General features: G+C 45.7%; 1 protein-coding gene across 1 annotated transcript; it reads left to right on the top strand.

Moving 5' to 3' along the window:
- The first annotated feature begins 297 nt into the window (after positions 1-297).
- napab (N-ethylmaleimide-sensitive factor attachment protein, alpha b) lies at positions 298-18,575 on the top strand. Its single transcript, XM_064975385.1, has 11 exons — positions 298-501; positions 3,344-3,423; positions 8,615-8,731; positions 9,052-9,098; positions 12,140-12,217; positions 14,423-14,478; positions 14,941-15,025; positions 15,725-15,829; positions 15,928-15,996; positions 16,147-16,197; positions 16,517-18,575. The coding sequence occupies exons 1-11, from the start codon at positions 404-406 to the stop codon at positions 16,616-16,618; spliced, it is 888 nt and encodes a 295-aa protein (XP_064831457.1). The 5' UTR covers positions 298-403; the 3' UTR covers positions 16,619-18,575.
- Positions 18,576-19,738: the final 1,163 nt, after the last annotated feature.

Below are 19,738 nucleotides of genomic sequence, written 5' to 3'. Positions count from 1 at the left end.
CATCCCACTGCGAGGTGTGATCATTGTCAGGAGGAGATGGAATCAGTGGAACACGTTCTACTTCAGTGCCAGAAATATGTGAGGGAAAGGGAGCGATTGTTATTAGATTTGTGGAGTAATGAGGTTTAACAGCCAGGATTAAGTGAACTGCTGGGGAAATCACCAGGGGATGTCGTATTTAATGATGTATTTCGTTTCCTTGGCGTGACAAGAATATTGGTTGAGTTAAGACCTTTCCTGTCTCTGGTCTACACTCCAGTCCAGTTGGTGGCGGTAAAGCACCTTAAAGTTGGTTGCCAACTGACATTAAAAAAGAAAAATCCACAGAAGAAGAAGAAGACCAAGAACAAGACAACAACTGCTGCTTTACTACATTTCTAAAGTATACTTAGTTGTTTCAAACATGGACAACTCTGGAAAAGAGAAGGAAGCCTCGGCTCTGATTGCTGAGGCTGAAAAGAAACTGAAATCGTCTCAGTCGTTTTTCGGGGCGTTGTTTGGGTGAGCATTCCAGCTAGCCAGTCTCTGGTAGTTTTGCTAAAAATCGCAAATTGTACAGTGAAGAAAGTTAGGTACTGTTCGCTATTAGTTACCAACTACAATTTAACGTTTATTGTCGATGGAAAAAAAGTTATAGTATTGGTCTACTAACGTTCAAAGTGCAATTTCCTCATCCAGCTAACAGCAGTTAGCTTAGCTAGCAAACAAGTCAACAAGGTAATTTTGCTTGCTAACTTTAGCCTGTTGGACAACAACAAAAAGTTACCTAATAACAGTTGAAATTAGGTGAGGTTTTTTTAGAAGCTTTTTTTTTTTACGTGGATTAAGTTGTATTTCTATATTGGCTGGTAACACATGAGAGTAAAGTAAAAGGAAACGTATTTTGATATTTTATTTTATGGCTCCTGGTTTTCTGCCAGCAGTACAGACGGATGACGTCACGTTGGTAGGGTCATGACGACATCCTTCAAATAGAAGTCTGCATTTCAAAAACATTGCCTAGTGGATAACTCGTTCAAAAGATATTGGGATTTGAATCAATATCTACTTTTTATAGTGCAAAAAAAATAAGAATCTAGTAAGTATTTTATGAAAAGAAATAGGACAGATGCCTACATTTCTTTTTAAGGCCAATAAAAAAGACTGTGATACTGGTGTGTTGAGAATATTGGACTGTAGAGAACGTTTCTGCCCATCTCAGCTGAAGTGGGTAGGAAATAATCAGCAGGCTCTCTACTAACCAAATTGGGTTAGTTTTGGAAGGGGACTGTCACCCAGCAGCATTTTGTTCTCCACTACAGCGACACTACATGGGAAAAGCATCAAATTGGCTCGTAGAGAGATGTCAACAAAGACAATGATGGACTGGCATACCTGTTCACCTAGATTAACCTAATGATGATGATCCATACCTGTTCACCTAGATTAACCTAATGATGATGATCCCATACCTGTTCACAAGGCAAGCCTTGACATGTGCCCAAAAAATGCGTCAAGTCAACTGGTATTGTACCAGGAGAAACTGTGGAACAGTGCTATGTTCAGAAAGACCAAAGTAATATGTGCTCTGACAAATACACAAAGAACGACTCATCTGAGTCTAAACGTCTCATTCCCGAAGACAACCAAAACTTCCATCTCTACTTTACTAAAGAGGATTATAACATATGAATGACCTTTTGAAATCACATCCTTAAGGAATAGTGTGTTAATGTCCCCTGTGTTTTTTTTTTTTTTGAGAGTCGGGAATTAGTGTCTGTTTTGTGACAGCAAAGAGGTTATGCCTGGAACTAAAGGTTCTCGCTCTACAAGCCAATATGATGGCTATCCCATGTATAGTGTATTGCATTGGGGGGGTAGCGAGCCAGCAGCAGGCTGTGTGCGACACAGTCCCTCTCCAAAATGATCCATACTTGGTTAGTAGAGACCCTAATGACTATTCCCCACCTCCACTTCAGCTGAGACGGGCAGAAAAGTTATTTACATTTAAGTCATTTAGCAGACGCTCTTATCCAGAGCGACTTACAAATTGGTGAATTCACCTTCTGACATCAGTGGAACAGCCACTTTACAATAGTGCATCTAAATCATTTAAGGGGGGGGGTGAGAAGGATTGCTTTATCCTATCCTAGGTATTCCTTGAAGAGGTGGGGTTTCAGTTGTCTCCGGAAGGTGGTGATTGACTCCGCTGTCCTGTTCTCTCGACAAGCCAGTCTGTATCCCATGTCTATCTGTCTATTACATTGGGAGCCCCTCCAAAACTAACCCTATTTGGTTAGTAGAGAACCTGCTGAGTGTTTCCCACCCACCTTATCTGAGACGGGTATAAATGTTCTCTCTACAAGCCAATAAGTATCCCATATACCCTGTATTGCATTGCAGTGGAGTAAGGAAACCTCAGTACTCTGTATTAAACCAGTTGCCCAGCACAAAGCACAAGAGACCCATTTAAGTTTTGCAGACTCTATTGAGTAATTTTTATTTTTTATAGTATATTTATTTTCAATATAGCCTGTCCTGCACAGTTAGCTTTCAGCATACCAGTATTTTATTTATTTTGCCTTTATTTAACTAGGCAAGTCAGTTAAGAACAAATTCTTATTTTCAATGACGGCCTAGGAACAGTGGGTAAACTGCCTGTTCAGGGGCAGAACGACAGATTTGTACCTTGTCAGCTCGGGGTTTGAACTTGCAACCTTCCGGTTACTAGTCCAACGCTCTGACCACTAGGCTACCCTGCCGCCCCCTATTTGTGTAAACTTTCAAAGAAATGCTGGTATGAATAATACAATAGTCAAAACAAAATGTATTAAATTATCCCCTTCGGTGTTAGAATGTAAAAAAAAAAGTGATATTTCCAAAGTTAGGAAGTCTTTGCAGGTGGACACTTATTTAAAAAAAATAATAAAATATTCTGCGACTATGCAGCCTGCATAATATGCTGCTATTGTGAAATGACTTCACAGCCTGTCCATCATCAGCTGCTTTGGAAATGTGGTCTGGCTGTTTCATTCTGTTCCCCATTCCACGACTGAAGACCTTTTTGTATTGTAAACATCAACAATGATTTCTTACTCGTAATGTTTCTCAATCATACGACTGCCTTGGGTTGGTTAGTTAACAGGTCTAATTAATGATAATTGTTGTTGTCGTCTCATGCACACATTTGAACTGCTATTCTGACAGTTTTTTTTTTTTTACCAATACACTCAGTGATTATACTTGACAATGTTTTTAAACAAAGCTGATATACCGTATGCCTGTTCCTACACTGTGTTACTAGTCCTGATACCGCCTGTTTAGTGCCTCTGGCTCACTGCTTACTCTTCTTCTGTTGATGCAGAGGCTCATCCAAGATGGAGGAGGCCTGTGATATGTACGCCAGGGCTGCCAACATGTACAAGATGGCGAAGAACTGGTGTGGTGAGGAACACTGTCTTGTAACTATATAGAACTGGTGTGGTGAGGAACACTGTCTTGTAACTATATAGAACTGGTGTGGGGGTGACCAGTGAGATATACCTGCTGGAGCGCGTGCTTACGGGTGTGTGTTGTTATGGTGACCAGTGAGCTGAGATAAGGCGGAGCTTTACCTAGCAAAGACTTGTAGATGACCTGGAGCCAGTGGGTTTGGCGACGAGTTGGCAGGTCCTCGCTTCATACGAGAGTGTACAGGTCACAGCGGTCGGTAGTATATGGGGCTTTGGTGACAAAACGGATGGCACTGTGATAGACTGCGTCCATAAAGAATCGGTTTGGCGAGAATACTGCTTTTTATCCATATAGATGTGGTAGTGAGGTCAATGGAACGCGACCAAAACAAGGGGAATGAACCACGTGTTGGAAAGATTCTGAATTTCCTCATCTAGGTTATTGTCTCTCTACGGCTGCGTTGTCGTAGTGGATACGGCTGCGTTGTCGTAGTGCAGTCAAAGTATTCAGACCTTTTGACTTTTCCCAAATATTTGTTATTTATTACTTATTCTAAAATTGATTTATTTTTTTCCCCTCAATCTACACACAATACCCCATAATTTTTACGTAATTTTTACTCAGTACTTTTTTTTTTTTACCCCTTTTTCTCCCCAATTTCGTGGTATCCAATTGTTAGTAGCTACTATCTTGTCTTATCGCTACACCTCCCGTACGGGCTCGGGAGAGACGAAGGTTGAAAGTCCTCTGATACACAACCCAACCAGCCATACTGGTTCTTAACACAGCGCGCATCCAACCCGGAAGCCAGCTGCACCAATGTGTCGGAGGAAACACCGTGCACCTGGCGACCTTGGTTATTGCGCACTGCGCCCGGCCCGCCACAGGAGTCGCTCGTGCGCGATGAGACAAGGACATCCCTACCGACCAAGCCCTCCCGAGCCCGGATGACGCTAGGCCAATTGTGCGTCGCCCCACGGACCTCGCGGTCGCGGCCGGTTACGACAGAGCCTGGGCGCGAACCCAGAGTCTCTGATGGCATAGCTGGCGCTGCAGTACAGCGCCCTTAACCACTGCGCCACCCGGGAGGCCCACTCAGTACTTTGTTGAAGCACCTTTGGCAGTGTTTACAGCCTTGAGTCTTGTTCGGTATGACACAACAAGCTTGGCACACCTGTATTTGGGGAGTTTCTCCCATTCTTCTCTGCAGATCCTCTCAAGCTCTGTCAGGTTGGTTTGGGAGCGTCGCTGCACAGCTATTTTCAGGTCTCTCCAGAGATGTTCGATTGGGTTCAGGTCCGGGCTCTGGCTGGGCCACTCAAGGACATTCAGAGACTTGTCCCAAAGCCACGCTTGCGTTGTCTTGGCTGTGTACTCTAGTCAGGATTGAAGCAAAGATGAACAGTCTCCCAGTCCCTCCCTTTGGAAAAACATCCCCACAACATGATGCCGCCACCATGCTTCACCATAGGGATGGTGCCAGGTTTCCTCCAGATGTGACGCTTGGCATTCAGGCCAAAGAGTTAAATCTTGGTTTCATCAGAGCAGAGAATCTTGTTTCTCATGGTCAGAGAGTCCTTTAGGTGCATTTTGGAAAACTCCAAGTTGTCTGTCATGTGCCTTTTGCTGAGGAGTGGCTTCCATCTGGCCGCTCTACAATAAAGGCCTGATTGGTGCAGTGCTGCAGAGATGGGCGAACCTTCTGGAAGGTTCTCCTAACTCCACAGAGGAACTCTGCCAGAGTGACCATCAGGTTCTTGGTCGCCTCCCTGACGAAGGCCCTTCTCCCCCAATTGCTCAGTTTGGCCGGTCTGCCAGCTCTAGGAAGAGTCTTGGTGGTTCCAAACTTCTCCCATTTAAGAATGATGGAGGCCACTGTGTTCTTGAGGACCTTAAATGCTGCAGAAATGTTTTGGTACCCTTCCCCAGATCTGTACCTCGTCTCAATCCTGTCTCGGAGCTCTATGGACAATTCCTTCAACCTCATGGCTTTGTTTTTGCTCTGACATGCACTGTCAACTGTGGGACCTTATATAGACAGGTGTGTGCCTTTCCAAATCATGTCCAATCAATTGAATTTACTACAGGTGGACCCCAATCAAGTTGTAAAAACATCTCAAGGATGATCAATGGAAACAGGATGCACCTGAGCTCAATTTCTAGTCTCATATCAAAAGGGTTTGAATACTCATGTAAATAAGGTATTTCTGTTTATTATTTGTAATACATTTCTAAACCTGTTTTCACTTTGTCATTATTGTGTGTAGATTAGTAATTTTGTTGTAATTAATTGTATAAGGCTGTAACGTAACAAGATGTGGGGGGGGGGGGGTCAAGGGGTCTGAATAGGGGGTCTGAATTGGATAATATGTCTATTGTGATAATTGGATAATATGTCTGTATTGTGATAGTTGGTTGTGATAGTTGGATAATATGTCTGTATTGTGATAGTAGGATAATGTGTCTGTATTGTGATAGTTGGATAATATGTCTGTATTGTGATAGTTGGATAGTATGTCTGTATTGTGATAGTTGGATAGTATGTCTGTATTGTGATAGTTGGTTGTGATAGTTGGTTGTGATAGTTGGATAGTATGTCTGTATTGTGATAGTTGGATAAAATGTCTGGTTGTGATAGTTGGATAGTATGTCTGTATTGTGATAGTTGGATAATATGTTTATTGTGATAGTTGGATAATATTTCTGTATTGTGATAGTTGGATAGTATGTCTATATTGTGATAGTTGGTTGTGATAGTTGGATAATATGTCTGTATTGTGATAGTTGGATAATATGTCTGTATTGTGATAGTTGGATAAAATGTCTGTATTGTGATAGTTGGTTGTGATAGTTGGATAGTATGTCTGTATTGTGATAGTTGGATAATATTTCTGTATTGTGATAGTTGGTTGTGATAGTTGGATAATATGTCTGTATTGTGATAGTTGGATAATATGTCTGTATTGTGATAGTTGGATAGTATGTCTGTATTGTGATAGTTGGATAATATGTCTGTATTGTGATAGTTGGATAATATGTCTGTATTGTGATAGTTGGATAATATGTCTGTATTGTGATAGTTGGTTGTGATAGTTGGATAATATGTCTGTATTGTGATAGTTGGATAATGTGTCTGTATTGTGATAGTTGGATAATGTGTCTGTATTGTGATAGTTGGATAATGTGTCTGTATTGTGATAGTTGGATAATGTGTCTGTATTGTGATAGTTGGATAATGTGTCTGTATTGTGATAGTTGGATAATGTGTCTGTATTGTGATAGTTGGATAATGTGTCTGTATTGTGATAGTTGGATAATGTGTCTGTGTTGTGATAGTAGGATAATGTGTCTGTGTTGTGATAGTTGGATAATGTGTCTGTGTTGTGATAGTTGGATAATGTGTCTGTGTTGTGATAGTTGGATAATGTGTCTGTGTTGTGATAGTAGGATAATGTGTCTGTGTTGTGATAGTTGGATAATGTGTCTGTATTGTGATAGTTGGATAATGTGTCTGTATTGTGATAGTTGGATAATATGTCTGTATTGTGATAGTTGGATAATGTGTCTGTATTGTGATAGTTGGATAATGTGTCTGTGTTGTGATAGTAGGATAATGTGTCTGTATTGTGATAGTTGGTTGTGATAGTTGGATAGTATGTCTGTATTGTGATAGTTGGATAATATGTCTGTGTTGTGATAGTTGGATAAAATGTCTGTATTGTGATAGTTGGATAATATGTCTGTATTGTGATAGTTGGTTGTGATAGTAGGATAATGTGTCTGTATTGTGATAGTAGGATAATGTGTCTGTATTGTGATAGTTGGATAATGTGTCTGTATTGTGATAGTTGGTTGTGATAGTAGGATAATGTGTCTGTATTGTGATAGTTGGTTGTGATAGTAGGATAATGTGTCTGTATTGTGATAGTTGGATAATGTGTCTGTATTGTGATAGTTGGTTGTGATAGTAGGATAATGTGTCTGTATTGTGATAGTTGGTTGTGATAGTAGGATAATGTGTCTGTATTGTGATAGTAGGATAATATGTCTGTGTTGTGATAGTTGGATAGTATGTCTGTATTGTGATAGTAGGATAACGTGTCTGTATTGTGATAGTTGGTTGTGATAGTTGGATAGTATGTCTGTATTGTGATAGTAGGATAACGTGTCTGTATTGTGATAGTTGGTTGTGATAGTAGGATAATGTGTCTGTATTGTGATAGTAGGATAACGTGTCTGTATTGTGATAGTTGGTTGTGATAGTTGGATAGTATGTCTGTATTGTGATAGTTGGATAAAATGTCTGTATTGTGATAGTTGGTTGTGATAGTTGGATAGTATGTCTGTATTGTGATAGTAGGATAACGTGTCTGTATTGTGATAGTTGGTTGTGATAGTAGGATAATGTGTCTGTATTGTGATAGTAGGATAACGTGTCTGTATTGTGATAGTTGGTTGTGATAGTTGGATAGTATGTCTGTATTGTGATAGTTGGATAAAATGTCTGTATTGTGATAGTTGGTTGTGATAGTTGGATAGTATGTCTGTATTGTGATAGTTGGATAAAATGTCTGTATTGTGATAGTTGGTTGTGATAGTAGGATACTGTGTCTATTGTGATAGTAGGATAATGTGTCTATTGTGATAGTAGGATACTGTGTCTGTATTGTGATAGCAGGATAATGTGTCTGTGTTGTGATAGTTGGATAATGTGTCTGTGTTGTGATAGTTGGATAATGTGTCTGTGTTGTGATAGTTGGATAATGTGTCTGTGTTGTGATAGTTGGATAATGTGTCTGTGTTGTGATAGTTGGATAATGTGTCTGTGTTGTGATAGTTGGATAATGTGTCTGTGTTGTGATAGTTGGATAATGTGTCTGTGTTGTGATAGCAGGATAATGTCTGTGTTGTTATAGTTGGATAATGTGTCTGTGTTGTGATAGTTGGATAATGTGTCTGTGTTGTGATAGTAGGATAATGTGTCTGTATTGTGATAGTTGGATAATGTGTCTGTGTTGTGATAGTAGGATAATGTGTCTGTGTTGTGATAGTTGGATAATGTGTCTGTGTTGTGATAGTAGGATAATGTGTCTGTGTTGTGATAGTAGGATAATGTGTCTGTATTGTGATAGTTGGATAATGTGTCTGTGTTGTGATAGTTGGATAATGTGTCTGTTTTCAGCTGCAGGTAATGCGTTCTCCCAGGCGGCCCGGCTCCACCTGCAGATGCAGAGTAAACACGATGCTGCTACGAACTTCATAGACGCTGGAAACGCCTTCAAAAAAGCTGACCCACAAGGTATTCCACTGTCTCTCCCTCTCTCTGTGTATCTCACCACTGACTTTACAACCATTACCTCCCATGTTAGGGCTGTCTTTACCCTACCACAGTAGACACTCAACTGTTCTTTCAGCATTTTGATTAATGTTTCATTTCTTCTGAGAAACATTACCCCCCCCCCCCACCCTACCACTGTAGACACTAAACCAAATGCTAACAGAGCCGTTAATGTTTCTCCAAAGAAATGAAACATTACCTTGGTATTTTCCTGCAGATCAGAGTGAATAAAAGGGGCCTCTCTGTGAGTTGATAATGCATCTGATGTATCCTCCCTACAGAGGCAATCAACTGTCTGAACCGAGCCATCGAGATCTACACAGACATGGTGAGAAGTGTTAGTATGGATAGAGGCCCTCCTCTTTGACTGTACCTATTTGTTTTACTGTGATGAACCATGGGCAGCGTGTATCTGAAGCACAGTAACATAGAGAGCTGATGTTCTGTTGCTTCTCTCATCCTTCTTTTTGTTTCCCCTTTCTGCTTCCTCTGTTTTCCTCCTCCCTTTCTGCTTCCTCTCTTTTCCTCCTCCCTTTCTGCTTCCTCTGTTTTCCTACTCTCTTTTCCTCCTCCCTTTCTGCTTCCTCTGTTTTCCTCCTCCCTTTCTGCTTCCTCTGTTTTCCTCCTCCCTTTCTGCTTCCTCTGTTTTCCTTCTCCCTTTCTGCTTCCTCTGTTTTCCTTCTCCCTTTCTGCTTCCTCTGTTTTCCTCCTCCCTTTCTGCTTCCTCTGTTTTCCTCCTCCCTTTCTGCTTCCTCTGTTTTCCTTCTCCCTTTCTGCTTCCTCTGGTTTCCTCCTCTGTTTTCCTCCTCCCTTTCTGCTTCCTCTGTTTTTCCCCCTCCCTTTCTGCTTCCTCTGTTTTTCCTCCCTTTCTGCTTCCTCTGTTTTTCCTCCTCCCTTTCTGCTTCCTCTGTTTTCCTACTCTCTTTTCCTCCTCCCTTTCTGCTTCCTCTGTTTTCCTCCTCCCTTTCTGCTTCCTCTGTTTTCCTCCTCCCTTTCTGCTTCCTCTGTTTTCCTTCTCCCTTTCTGCTTCCTCTGTTTTCCTTCTCCCTTTCTGCTTCCTCTGTTTTCCTCCCCCCTTTCTGCTTCCTCTGTTTTCCTTCTCCCTTTCTGCTTCCTCTGTTTTCCTCCTCCCTTTCTGCTTCCTCTGTTTTCCTCCTCCCTTTCTGCTTCCTCTGTTTTCCTTCTCCCTTTCTGCTTCCTCTGTTTTCCTCCTCCCTTTCTGCTTCCTCTGTTTTTCCCCCTCCCTTTCTGCTTCCTCTGTTTTTCCTCCCTTTCTGCTTCCTCTGTTTTCCTCCTCCCTTTCTGCTTCCTCTGTTTTCCTCCTCCCTTTCTGCTTCCTCTGTTTTCCTCCTCCCTTTCTGCTTCCTCTGTTTTCCTCCTCCCTTTCTGCTTCCTCTGTTTTCCTTCTCCCTTTCTGCTTCCTCTGTTTTCCTCCTCCCTTTCTGCTTCCTCTGTTTTCCTTCTCCCTTTCTGCTTCCTCTGTTTTCCTCCTCCCTTTCTGCTTCCTCTGTTTTCCTTCTCCCTTTCTGCTTCCTCTGGTTTCCTCCTCTGTTTTCCTCCTCCCTTTCTGCTTCCTCTGTTTTTCCCCCTCCCTTTCTGCTTCCTCTGTTTTTCCTCCTCCCTTTCTGCTTCCTCTGTTTTTCCTCCTCCCTTTCTGCTTCCTCTGTTTTTCCTCCTCCCTTTCTGCTTCCTCTGTTTTTCCTCCTCCCTTTCTGCTTCCTTTGGTTTCCTCCTCTGTTTTCCTCCTCCCTTTCTGCTTCCTTTGGTTTCCTCCTCTGTTTTCCTCCACCCTTTCTGCTTCCTCTGTTTTTCCTCCTCCCTTTCTGCTTCCTCTGTTTTTCCTCCTCCCTTTCTGCTTCCTCTGTTTTTCCTCCTCCCTTTCTGCTTCCTCTGTTTTTCCTCCTCCCTTTCTGCTTCCTCTGTTTTTCCCCGTCCCTTTCTGCTTCCTCTGTTTTCCCCCTCCCTTTCTGCTTCCTCTGTTTTTCCTCCTCCCTTTCTGCTTCCTCTGTTTTTCCTCCTCCCTTTCTGCTTCCTCTGTTTTTCCTCCTCCCTTTCTGCTTCCTCTGTTTTTCCTCCTCCCTTTCTGCTTCCTCTGTTTTTCCTCCTCCCTTTCTGCTTCCTCTGTTTTTCCTCCTCCCTTTCTGCTTCCTCTGTTTTTCCTCCTCCCTTTCTGCTTCCTCTGTTTTTCCTCCTCCCTTTCTGCTTCCTCTGTTTTCCTCCTCTGCTTCCTCCTCCCTTTCTTCTTCCTCTGTTTTTCCTCCTCCCTTTCTTCTTCCTCTGTTTTACTCCTCTGTTTCCTCCTCCCTTTCTGCTTCCTCTGTTTTCCTCCTCTGCTTCCCCCTCCCTTTCTGCTTCCTCTGTTTTTCCTCCTCCCTTTCTGCTTCCTCTGTTTTTCCTCCTCCCTTTCTGCTTCCTCTGTTTTTCCTCCTCTGTTTCCTCCTCCCTTTCTGCTTCCTCTGTTTTTCCTCCTCCCTTTCTGCTTCCTCTGTTTTTCCTCCTCTGTTTCCTCCTCCCTTTCTGCTTCCTCTGTTTTTCCTCCTCTGTTTCCTCCTCCCTTTCTGCTTCCTCTGTTTTTCCTCCTCCCTTTCTGCTTCCTCTGTTTTTCCTCCTCCCTTTCTGCTTCCTCTGTTTTTCCTCCTCCCTTTCTGCTTCCTCTGTTTTTCCTCCTCTGTTTTTCCTCCTCCCTTTCTGCTTCCTCTGTTTTCCTCCTCTGTTTGTCCTCCTCCCTTTCTGCTTCCTCTGTTTTTCCTCCTCCCTTTCTGCTTCCTCTGTTTTTCCTCCTCCCTTTCTGCTTCCTCTGTTTTTCCTCCTCCCTTTCTGCTTCCTCTGTTTTTCCCCCTCCCTTTCTGCTTCCTCTGTTTTCCTCCTCTGCTTCCTCCTCCCTTTCTTCTTCCTCTGTTTTTCCTCCTCCCTTTCTTCTTCCTCTGTTTTCCTCCTCTGTTTCCTCCTCCCTTTCTGCTTCCTCTGTTTTCCTCCTCTGCTTCCCCCTCCCTTTCTGCTTCCTCTGTTTTTCCTCCTCCCTTTCTGCTTCCTCTGTTTTTCCTCCTCCCTTTCTGCTTCCTCTGTTTTTCCTCCTCTGTTTCCTCCTCCCTTTCTGCTTCCTCTGTTTTTCCTCCTCCCTTTCTGCTTCCTCTGTTTTTCCTCCTCCCTTTCTGCTTCCTCTGTTTTTCCTCCTCTGTTTCCTCCTCCCTTTCTGCTTCCTCTGTTTTTCCTCCTCTGTTTCCTCCTCCCTTTCTGCTTCCTCTGTTTTCTTCCTCCCTTTCTGCTTCCTCTGTTTCCTCCCCCTTTCTGCTTCCTCTGTTTTTCCTCCTCCCTTTCTGCTTCCTCTGTTTTTCCTCCTCCCTTTCTGCTTCTATTTGGACTCGTTAGGGACGGTTCACCATCGCAGCCAAACATCACATCTCCATCGCAGAGATCTACGAGACGGAGCTGGTGGACATTGATACGGTCAGATCTATGGGCCCCGGTCAAAAGTAGTGCATTTATATAGGGATTGGGGGGGTCACACAGCCTGTATCTGTCCTCCAGCTAGCCTGGGACAGTCACTACTGTCCCGTATAGCTCTGGACTGGGAGAATCAGCCCCCTACGAGTAAAGATGCAAAGTCAGATATAATAGCACTTTTGCATCCGTAGGCGGGTGTACCAGGATGCACTTGTCTGGGCCAGATGGGTCTTTCCAGATGCTTGTCTGAAGGGTGTATTTAAATCTCTCTTTTTTTTTTTACATCACCCCTTTTTTGATTTGAATTTAATCTTCCATTTCATATTATGCAATGGGGGAGGGGGGACTGTGGGTCAGGTGTGAGGGGGGACTGTGGGTCAGGTGTGAGGGGGGACTGTGGGTCAGGTGTGAGGGGGGCTGTGGGTCAGGTGTGAGGGGGGGACTTTGTGTGAGGGGGGGACTGTGTGTGAGGGGGGACTGTGTGTGAGGGGGGGACTGTGTGTGAGGGGGGGACTGTGTGTGAGGGGGGGACTGTGTGTGAGGGGGGGACTGTGTGTGAGGGGGGGACTGTGTGAGGGGGACTGTGCGGGTCGGGTGTGAGGGGGGACTGTGCGTCGGTCGGGTGTGAGGGGGGACTGTGCGTCGGTCGGGTGTGAGGGGGGACTGTGCGTCGGTCGGGTGTGAGGGGGACTGTGCGTCGGTCGGGTGTGAGGGGGGACTGTGCGTCAGGTGTGAGGGGGGGACTGTGCGCCGGTCGGGTGTGAGGGGGACTGTGCGCGGGTCGGGTGTGAGGGGGGGGACTGTGCGCGGGTCGGGTGTGAGGGGGGGGGGACTGTGCGCGGGTCGGGTGTGAGGGGGGACTGTGCGGGTCGGGTGTGAGGGGGGGACTGTGCGCGTCGGGTGTGAGGGGGGGGGACTGTGCGCGTCGGGTGTGAGGGTGGGGCTGTGCGGGTCAGGTGTGAGGGGGGCTGTGCGGGTCAGGTGTGAGGGGGAGGCTGTGCGGGTCAGGTGTGAGGGGGGGGCTGTGCGGGTCAGGTGTGAGGGGGGCTGTGCGGGTCAGGTGTGAGGGGGGGGCGGGGGGGGCTGTGCGGGTCAGGTGTGAGGGGGAGGCTGTGCGGGTCAGGTGTGAGGGGGGGGGAGGCTGTGCGGGTCAGGTGTGAGGGGGGAGGCTGTGCGGGTCAGGTGTGAGGGGGGAGGCTGTGCGGGTCAGGTGTGAGGGGGGCTGTGCGGGTCAGGTGTGAGGGGGGAGGCTGTGCGGGTCAGGTGTGAGGGGGAGGCTGTGCGGGTCAGGTGTGAGGGGGGAGGCTGTGCGGGTCAGGTGTGAGGGGGGGAGGCTGTGCGGGTCAGGTGTGAGGGGGGAGGCTGTGCGGGTCAGGTGTGAGGGGGGGGGGCTGTGCGGGTCAGGTGTGAGGGGGGCTGTGCGGGTCAGGTGTGAGGGGGGGCGGGGGGCTGTGCGGGTCAGGTGTGAGGGGGAGGCTGTGCGGGTCAGGTGTGAGGGGGGGAGGCTGTGCGGGTCAGGTGTGAGGGGGGAGGCTGTGCGGGTCAGGTGTGAGGGGGGGCTGTGCGGGTCAGGTGTGAGGGGGGAGGCTGTGCGGGTCAGGTGTGAGGGGGGAGGCTGTGCGGGTCAGGTGTGAGGGGGAGGCTGTGCGGGTCAGGTGTGAGGGGGGAGGGAGGCTGTGCGGGTCAGGTGTGAGGGGGGAGGCTGTGCGGGTCAGGTGTGAGGGGGGAGGCTGTGCGGGTCAGGTGTGAGGGGGGAGGCTGTGCGGGTCAGGTGTGAGGGGGAGGCTGTGCGGGTCAGGGTCAGGTGTGAGGGGGAGGCTGTGCGGGTCAGGTGTGAGGGGGGAGGCTGTGCGGGTCAGGTGTGAGGGGGGAGGCTGTGCGGGTCAGGTGTGAGGGGGGAGGCTGTGCGGGTCAGGTGTGAGGGGGGGAGGCTGTGCGGGTCAGGTGTGAGGGGGGCTGTGCGGGTCAGGTGTGAGGGGGGCTGTGCGGGTCAGGTGTGAGGGGGGCTGTGCGGGTCAGGTGTGAGGGGGGAGGCTGTACGGGTCAGGTGTGAGGGGGGAGGCTGTGCGGGTCAGGTGTGAGGGGGGAGGCTGTGCGGGTCAGGTGTGAGGGGGACTGTGCGTCAGGTGTGAGGGGGGACTGTGCGTCAGGTGTGAGGGGGGGGGGCTGTGCGGGTCAGGCATGTCTAAATGTTGTCTCTGTCTGCAGGCTATAGCTCACTATGAACAGGCAGCAGACTACTACAAAGGAGAAGAGTCCACAAGGTAGAACCGCAGACACTATATTCATCATTTTTGGGGGAAAGGTATTTTAAGGAGTATGGTATTCCCAATCCTTAATTAAAGAGCTTGAACAGTGTTGGGGAGGGGGGGGTCAAAGGGCAGTGGTCTGGATTCCAACCCACTCCGACTCTGGCATACATGTGCCGGGGTCAGCGGTCTCTACCGCCGGACCACACATCATCTCTGGAGGGTTTTATATCTATGGTGGGAGCTACAGAGAGACAGAAATGTAATGAGCCCACATGACCCCTTACTGTGAGCCCACATGACCCCTTACTGTGAGCCCACATGACCCCTTACTGTGAGCTTATTGAGACCCTGTTATATTTGGGATGTTCTGTCCTACTGAATCAGACCCTGTTATATTTGACTGTTTTGTGACTGGTTGTGGTAATCTCTCTCTCTCCCTGTACCTCTACCTCCCCTTTCTCCATGTCCTCTCAGCTCTGCTAACAAGTGCCTTCTGAAGGTGGCTGTCTATGCAGCTCAACTGGAACAGTACCAGAAGGCCATAGAGATCTATGAACAGGTGAGATCTATGAACAGGTGAGATCTATGAACAGGTGAGATCTATGAACAGGTGAGATCTATGAACAGGTGAGATCTATGAACAGGTGAGATCTATGAACAGGTGAGATCTATGAACAGGTGAGATCTATGAACAGGTGAGATCTATGAACAGGTGAGATCTATGAACAGGTGAGATCTATGAACAGGTGAGATCTATGAACAGGTGAGATCTATGAACAGGTGAGATCTATGAACAGGTGAGATCTATGAGCAGGTGAGATCTATGAGCAGGTGAGATCTATGAACAGGTGAGATCTATGAACAGGTGAGATCTATGAACAGGTGAGATCTATGAACCGGTGAGATCTGCGAACAGGTGAGATCTATGAACAGGTGAGATCTGCGAACAGGTGAGATCTGCGAACAGGTGAGATCTATGAACAGGTGAGATCTATGAACAGGTGAGATCTATGAACAGGTGAGATCTATGAGCAGGTGAGATCTATGAGCAGGTGAGATCTATGAGCAGGTGAGATCTATGAGCAGGTGAGATCTATGAGCAGGTGAGATCTATGAGCAGGTGAGATCTATGAACAGGTGAGATCTATGAACAGGTGAGATCTATGAACAGGTGAGATCTGTCAATGACAGTGATGCGGAGGAGGCACTTCCTTGTAAATATGTGTGTGTGTGTGTGTGTGTGTGTTGTGTATTAAAGGTTGGGACCAATGCGATGGACAGCACGCTGCTAAAGTACAGCGCTAAGGACTACTTCTTCAAGGCAGCTCTCTGCCACTTCTGTGTGGACATGCTCAATGCCAAAGTAAGCCCTGAAACTGACTTCTGACGACTTTCCAAATCCTCCACGAGGTTTCTAGGTTTCTTCCTCTTGACTAAACAACCCTATCTCCTGCCATCTAGCTGGCCTTGCAGAAGTACGAAGAAATGTTCCCTGCCTTCTCAGATTCTCGTGAATGTAAACTGCTAAAAGTAAGGAAGTGGGTTGTGCCTGATGTGGTATCTGTTTAGTCTCATCTTTACCAAGCTCATCCACTTTTTATTTTTTGTCTTTTCTCTTAAGGTCTTTCAACTCCAAAATATATGTTTTCTAATAGAATAAATGTCTTTGTTTCTCTGCAGAAACTTCTAGATGCGTGTGAAGAACAGAATGTGGATGTATACACTGATGCCGTGAGTAGTACTCTCAAATTATTGTTTTGTGTCTTTATTTGAGAATGGGGAAGTCATTACTGAAGTCATGCAAATAAATGAAAACCGCAAACGCTGAACCGTCACTGAGGAAGTCCGACATGAACTAAAGCTGGAACCATTTTGAACGAGAAAATGAAATAACTTCCAGTTTCTAGGAATTGAACTTGTTTTCTTGTCTCTCCTCTCTCCCTCCCCATCCTTCTCCCCATCGCTCTGTCTGTCTCCTCTCTCCCGCCCCATCCTTCTCCTCATTGCTCTTTTTCTCTTTCTGTCCTTCTCTGTCTCTCCTCTCTCTCAGGTGAAGGAATATGACACTATCTCTAGGTTGGACCAGTGGCTGACCACTATGCTCCTCCGCATCAAGAAGACCATAGAAGAAGACGAGAGTGACCTGCGTTAATGGCCTTAATGTCACTAGACACCTAACCCCCCTAAACCCCTATATCCATTTCTCTGACCAAAACGTCATCCATACCCAGGGCTGTTAAGGCGACCATATTACCACCTCCCCAGCAGTCCCCAGTCATGATAGCAGTCAAATCCCCCATGAGGTAAAACTAGGCTTCTCCAAAACTGAGCTGTGATGCCGCTGATGGTAATTGGTACTCGGCGCTCTATTGTCCCTGTAATCACTTAATGCAAATACAGTGGAGAATCAAATCAAACACTTCCTGAGAGCCCTGGCAGTCAAGAGTTGAGTGGAATAGGATCACCTGTTGGGCAGCGAGAGCCAGCTCCTCATAGCTGGTTGATGCATGGAGTTAAATATGTGCTCTTGTTGGGGCAACATTTCTACAGCCTATGTTTTGCAATTGCGTGAGAGAAAAGTTGAGATGGCCTCTGTTAAAAAGAGGAGGCTAGGCCGACTATATTTAGTGTTTGTAAAGATAAAATTTAAATGGAAAATAGTCTGATGTGTGAAAATATTAATCACCTGGGAATGATGTCCAAATTATTATTATATAAAAAATTATTAATTAATGAATTTATGGTGATAGAGTCTGCTATATTGAATGAATTAGACTTTCTTTTTCTTACCCCCCAACAAATTTCACGTTTCAGTAGAAGCACGACAACTATGGTCCACGTCAGTCGATAGGCCCGGAGAGATGCTTAACATGTTTATCTTCATTAACGGCCAAACCCTCCGTTATTTGCATGACACTTAGCAGTCGAAAAAAATGTAATGACCGTCACAGCCCCACCCTAGGGTTTCCTAAACTCGGTCCTCCGGACCACAAGGGGGGGCATGTTTTGGTTTTTGCACGACACAGCTGATTTTTAAAGTAACCAACTAAGCATCCAGCTGTAATCATTTTGAATGTGTTGTGTAGTGCCAGGGGGTCCGAGTTAAAGAAACGATGCCCCCCCCCCCCGTTGCCTCAGGCCCTACACCCTGGCTTCTACTCTTGTGCCTTTTTTTTTACAGCAGATAGCTCATCTTGCCTTTGCAGTGTATCTCATCTTGCCTTTGCAGTGTATCTCATCTTGCCTTTGCAGTGTATCTCATCTTGCCTTTGCAGTGTATCTCCTCTCATCACCCCGGTGTTGATCAGGTCATCAACGCTAGTCCTAGTGCCTCTCCTGTTCTGCTGAACATGGTGCAAAACTGTACCACCGACAGTGATGGCTGTGGCCATCAGACGCTAATCAGAACACTAACTTGTGGACTGTACCATAGTGGGAGAGTTACTGCAGAGTGCCTTTCAGAATGAAAGCAGACAATCATGATGTGCTGTGGACTGCACACGACAAAGTGCAGAGCTAATCGGAAAGTGAATGTCCCTGATTAAATCCTGTAGTCTTTCTGCTTTGGGACACCTCAGGAAAGCTGGACTGCTGAACCCGATTTGAGGAAATACATGTATTCACACAGTGGCCTTGAAATACCTTTAATATTGATAATAAAATGTAATTTACAAAGTATTTTTAAACAAGGTTACAGATATAAATGAATAAATTACCCATACAGATAATAACCTAGTTATGGTTTTAAATTTTTTTTTTTTTTTGCAGTTTTCCCATTCTATTCCAATTCTCTGATTTCTTTATTTTCCTTCAATGCTACATGTTATGTCCATTCACCTCCTCTCTACTTTGTGTTACTGACTATACTAGCTTACTATACTTTAAAAAGCTCTTTTTTTATTGGGAAAGCTATTGATTTCAACTTATTTTGACATGTAAAGATGGACAAGCTTTTGATTAAAGGACGTTGTTTTAGTCCGTGTATAAGTATTGGTCTCTTTCTCTTCAATACAGACGAGCACAGATTAATTAAACCTATAAAGAGAGACGGTTGTGACTCTGTAATAAAAAAATAAATAAAAAATAAAGAATTGTTGTGGAAAATAAAACATATGATCACATTGTTTTGACGACTCAAACTGAATTCTCCAGCTGCTCTATCTAAATTGTCCGTGCTATATCGCATCCTTGGCTTGTATCTACCCCCATTTTGAAGTTCGGTCGGTAAGCAGTAGGGTTTAGATAGCGTTGACCCGTAAGAAACTAACGTCTGTGGTGTAGCGTGTTTGACTGGAGCAAGGAGTATGGGCAGCCAGGCAACATGCAGTTTATAAAGATGGTGGATAACGACGGTGAGTTCTCTTAGCTATTGTCATGGAAAATTCATACTGAGAGAGACTCTGTCATTTCTTCAAAACAATCATCTTTATTTCAAATCGGTTAAATTATTGCAGTAATGAGTCTAGTCGACCCCCATCCTTGAGTGTTGGACCGAGCTACCAAACCTTTACACAAATGCAGAGGTCTTTATATAGCTGACACTAAAAATGCTCAGGAATGTTTGGCTCAATTTCCCCCCCTCCCCCCCCCTCATGCAGACCAAGGAGCATCATAAGCCACTCTGGGTTCATCCTATCTGTCTTGGGTTGTCTTAACCCCGCCCTGGCTTAGCTACCCAGATGCAAGGACGATTCAGAGACCATGAGGGATTGTTCTACCTCCCCCCCCCCCCTCATGCAGACCAAGGAGCATCATAAGCCACTCTGGGTTCATCCTATCTTTGTCCTGGGTTGCCTTAACCCTGCCCTGGCTTAGCTACCCGGATGCAAGGACGATTCAGAGACCATGAGGGATTGTTCTACCCCCCCTCATGCAGACCAAGGAGCATCATAAGCCACTCTGGATTCATCCTATCTTTGTCCTGGGTTGTCTTAACCCCACCCTGGCTTAGCTACCCGGATGCAAGGACGATTCAGAGACCATGAGGGATTGTTCTACCCCCCCCCCCCCCCCATAAGCTATCTCTAATAAAACACATTATTGTCTATGTAATACAGTCTAACTCATTTTGTCGGCTCCAGCCATCTCTGGTGACCATACGCCCAGATTAGCTGCAGGGAACTAGAGTGGTGACCATGGAAACACAGACACTAACAGGACAGAAATGTCTAACTATTAGTTAAGTATTAATTGTTACCCGTTAATAACAAATAGATCAGGTAAATACAGAATTCTTGGAACTATCTATGGAACTATCTTTGAAGCTGTGCCA

The sequence above is a fragment of the Oncorhynchus masou genome, chromosome 9 (genome assembly GCF_036934945.1).
Source record: "Oncorhynchus masou masou isolate Uvic2021 chromosome 9, UVic_Omas_1.1, whole genome shotgun sequence".
NCBI classification, from domain to species: Eukaryota; Metazoa; Chordata; class Actinopteri; order Salmoniformes; family Salmonidae; genus Oncorhynchus; species Oncorhynchus masou.
Note: the sequence above shows the minus strand (reverse complement) of the source record. Positions and strands in the feature narration are given on the sequence as shown.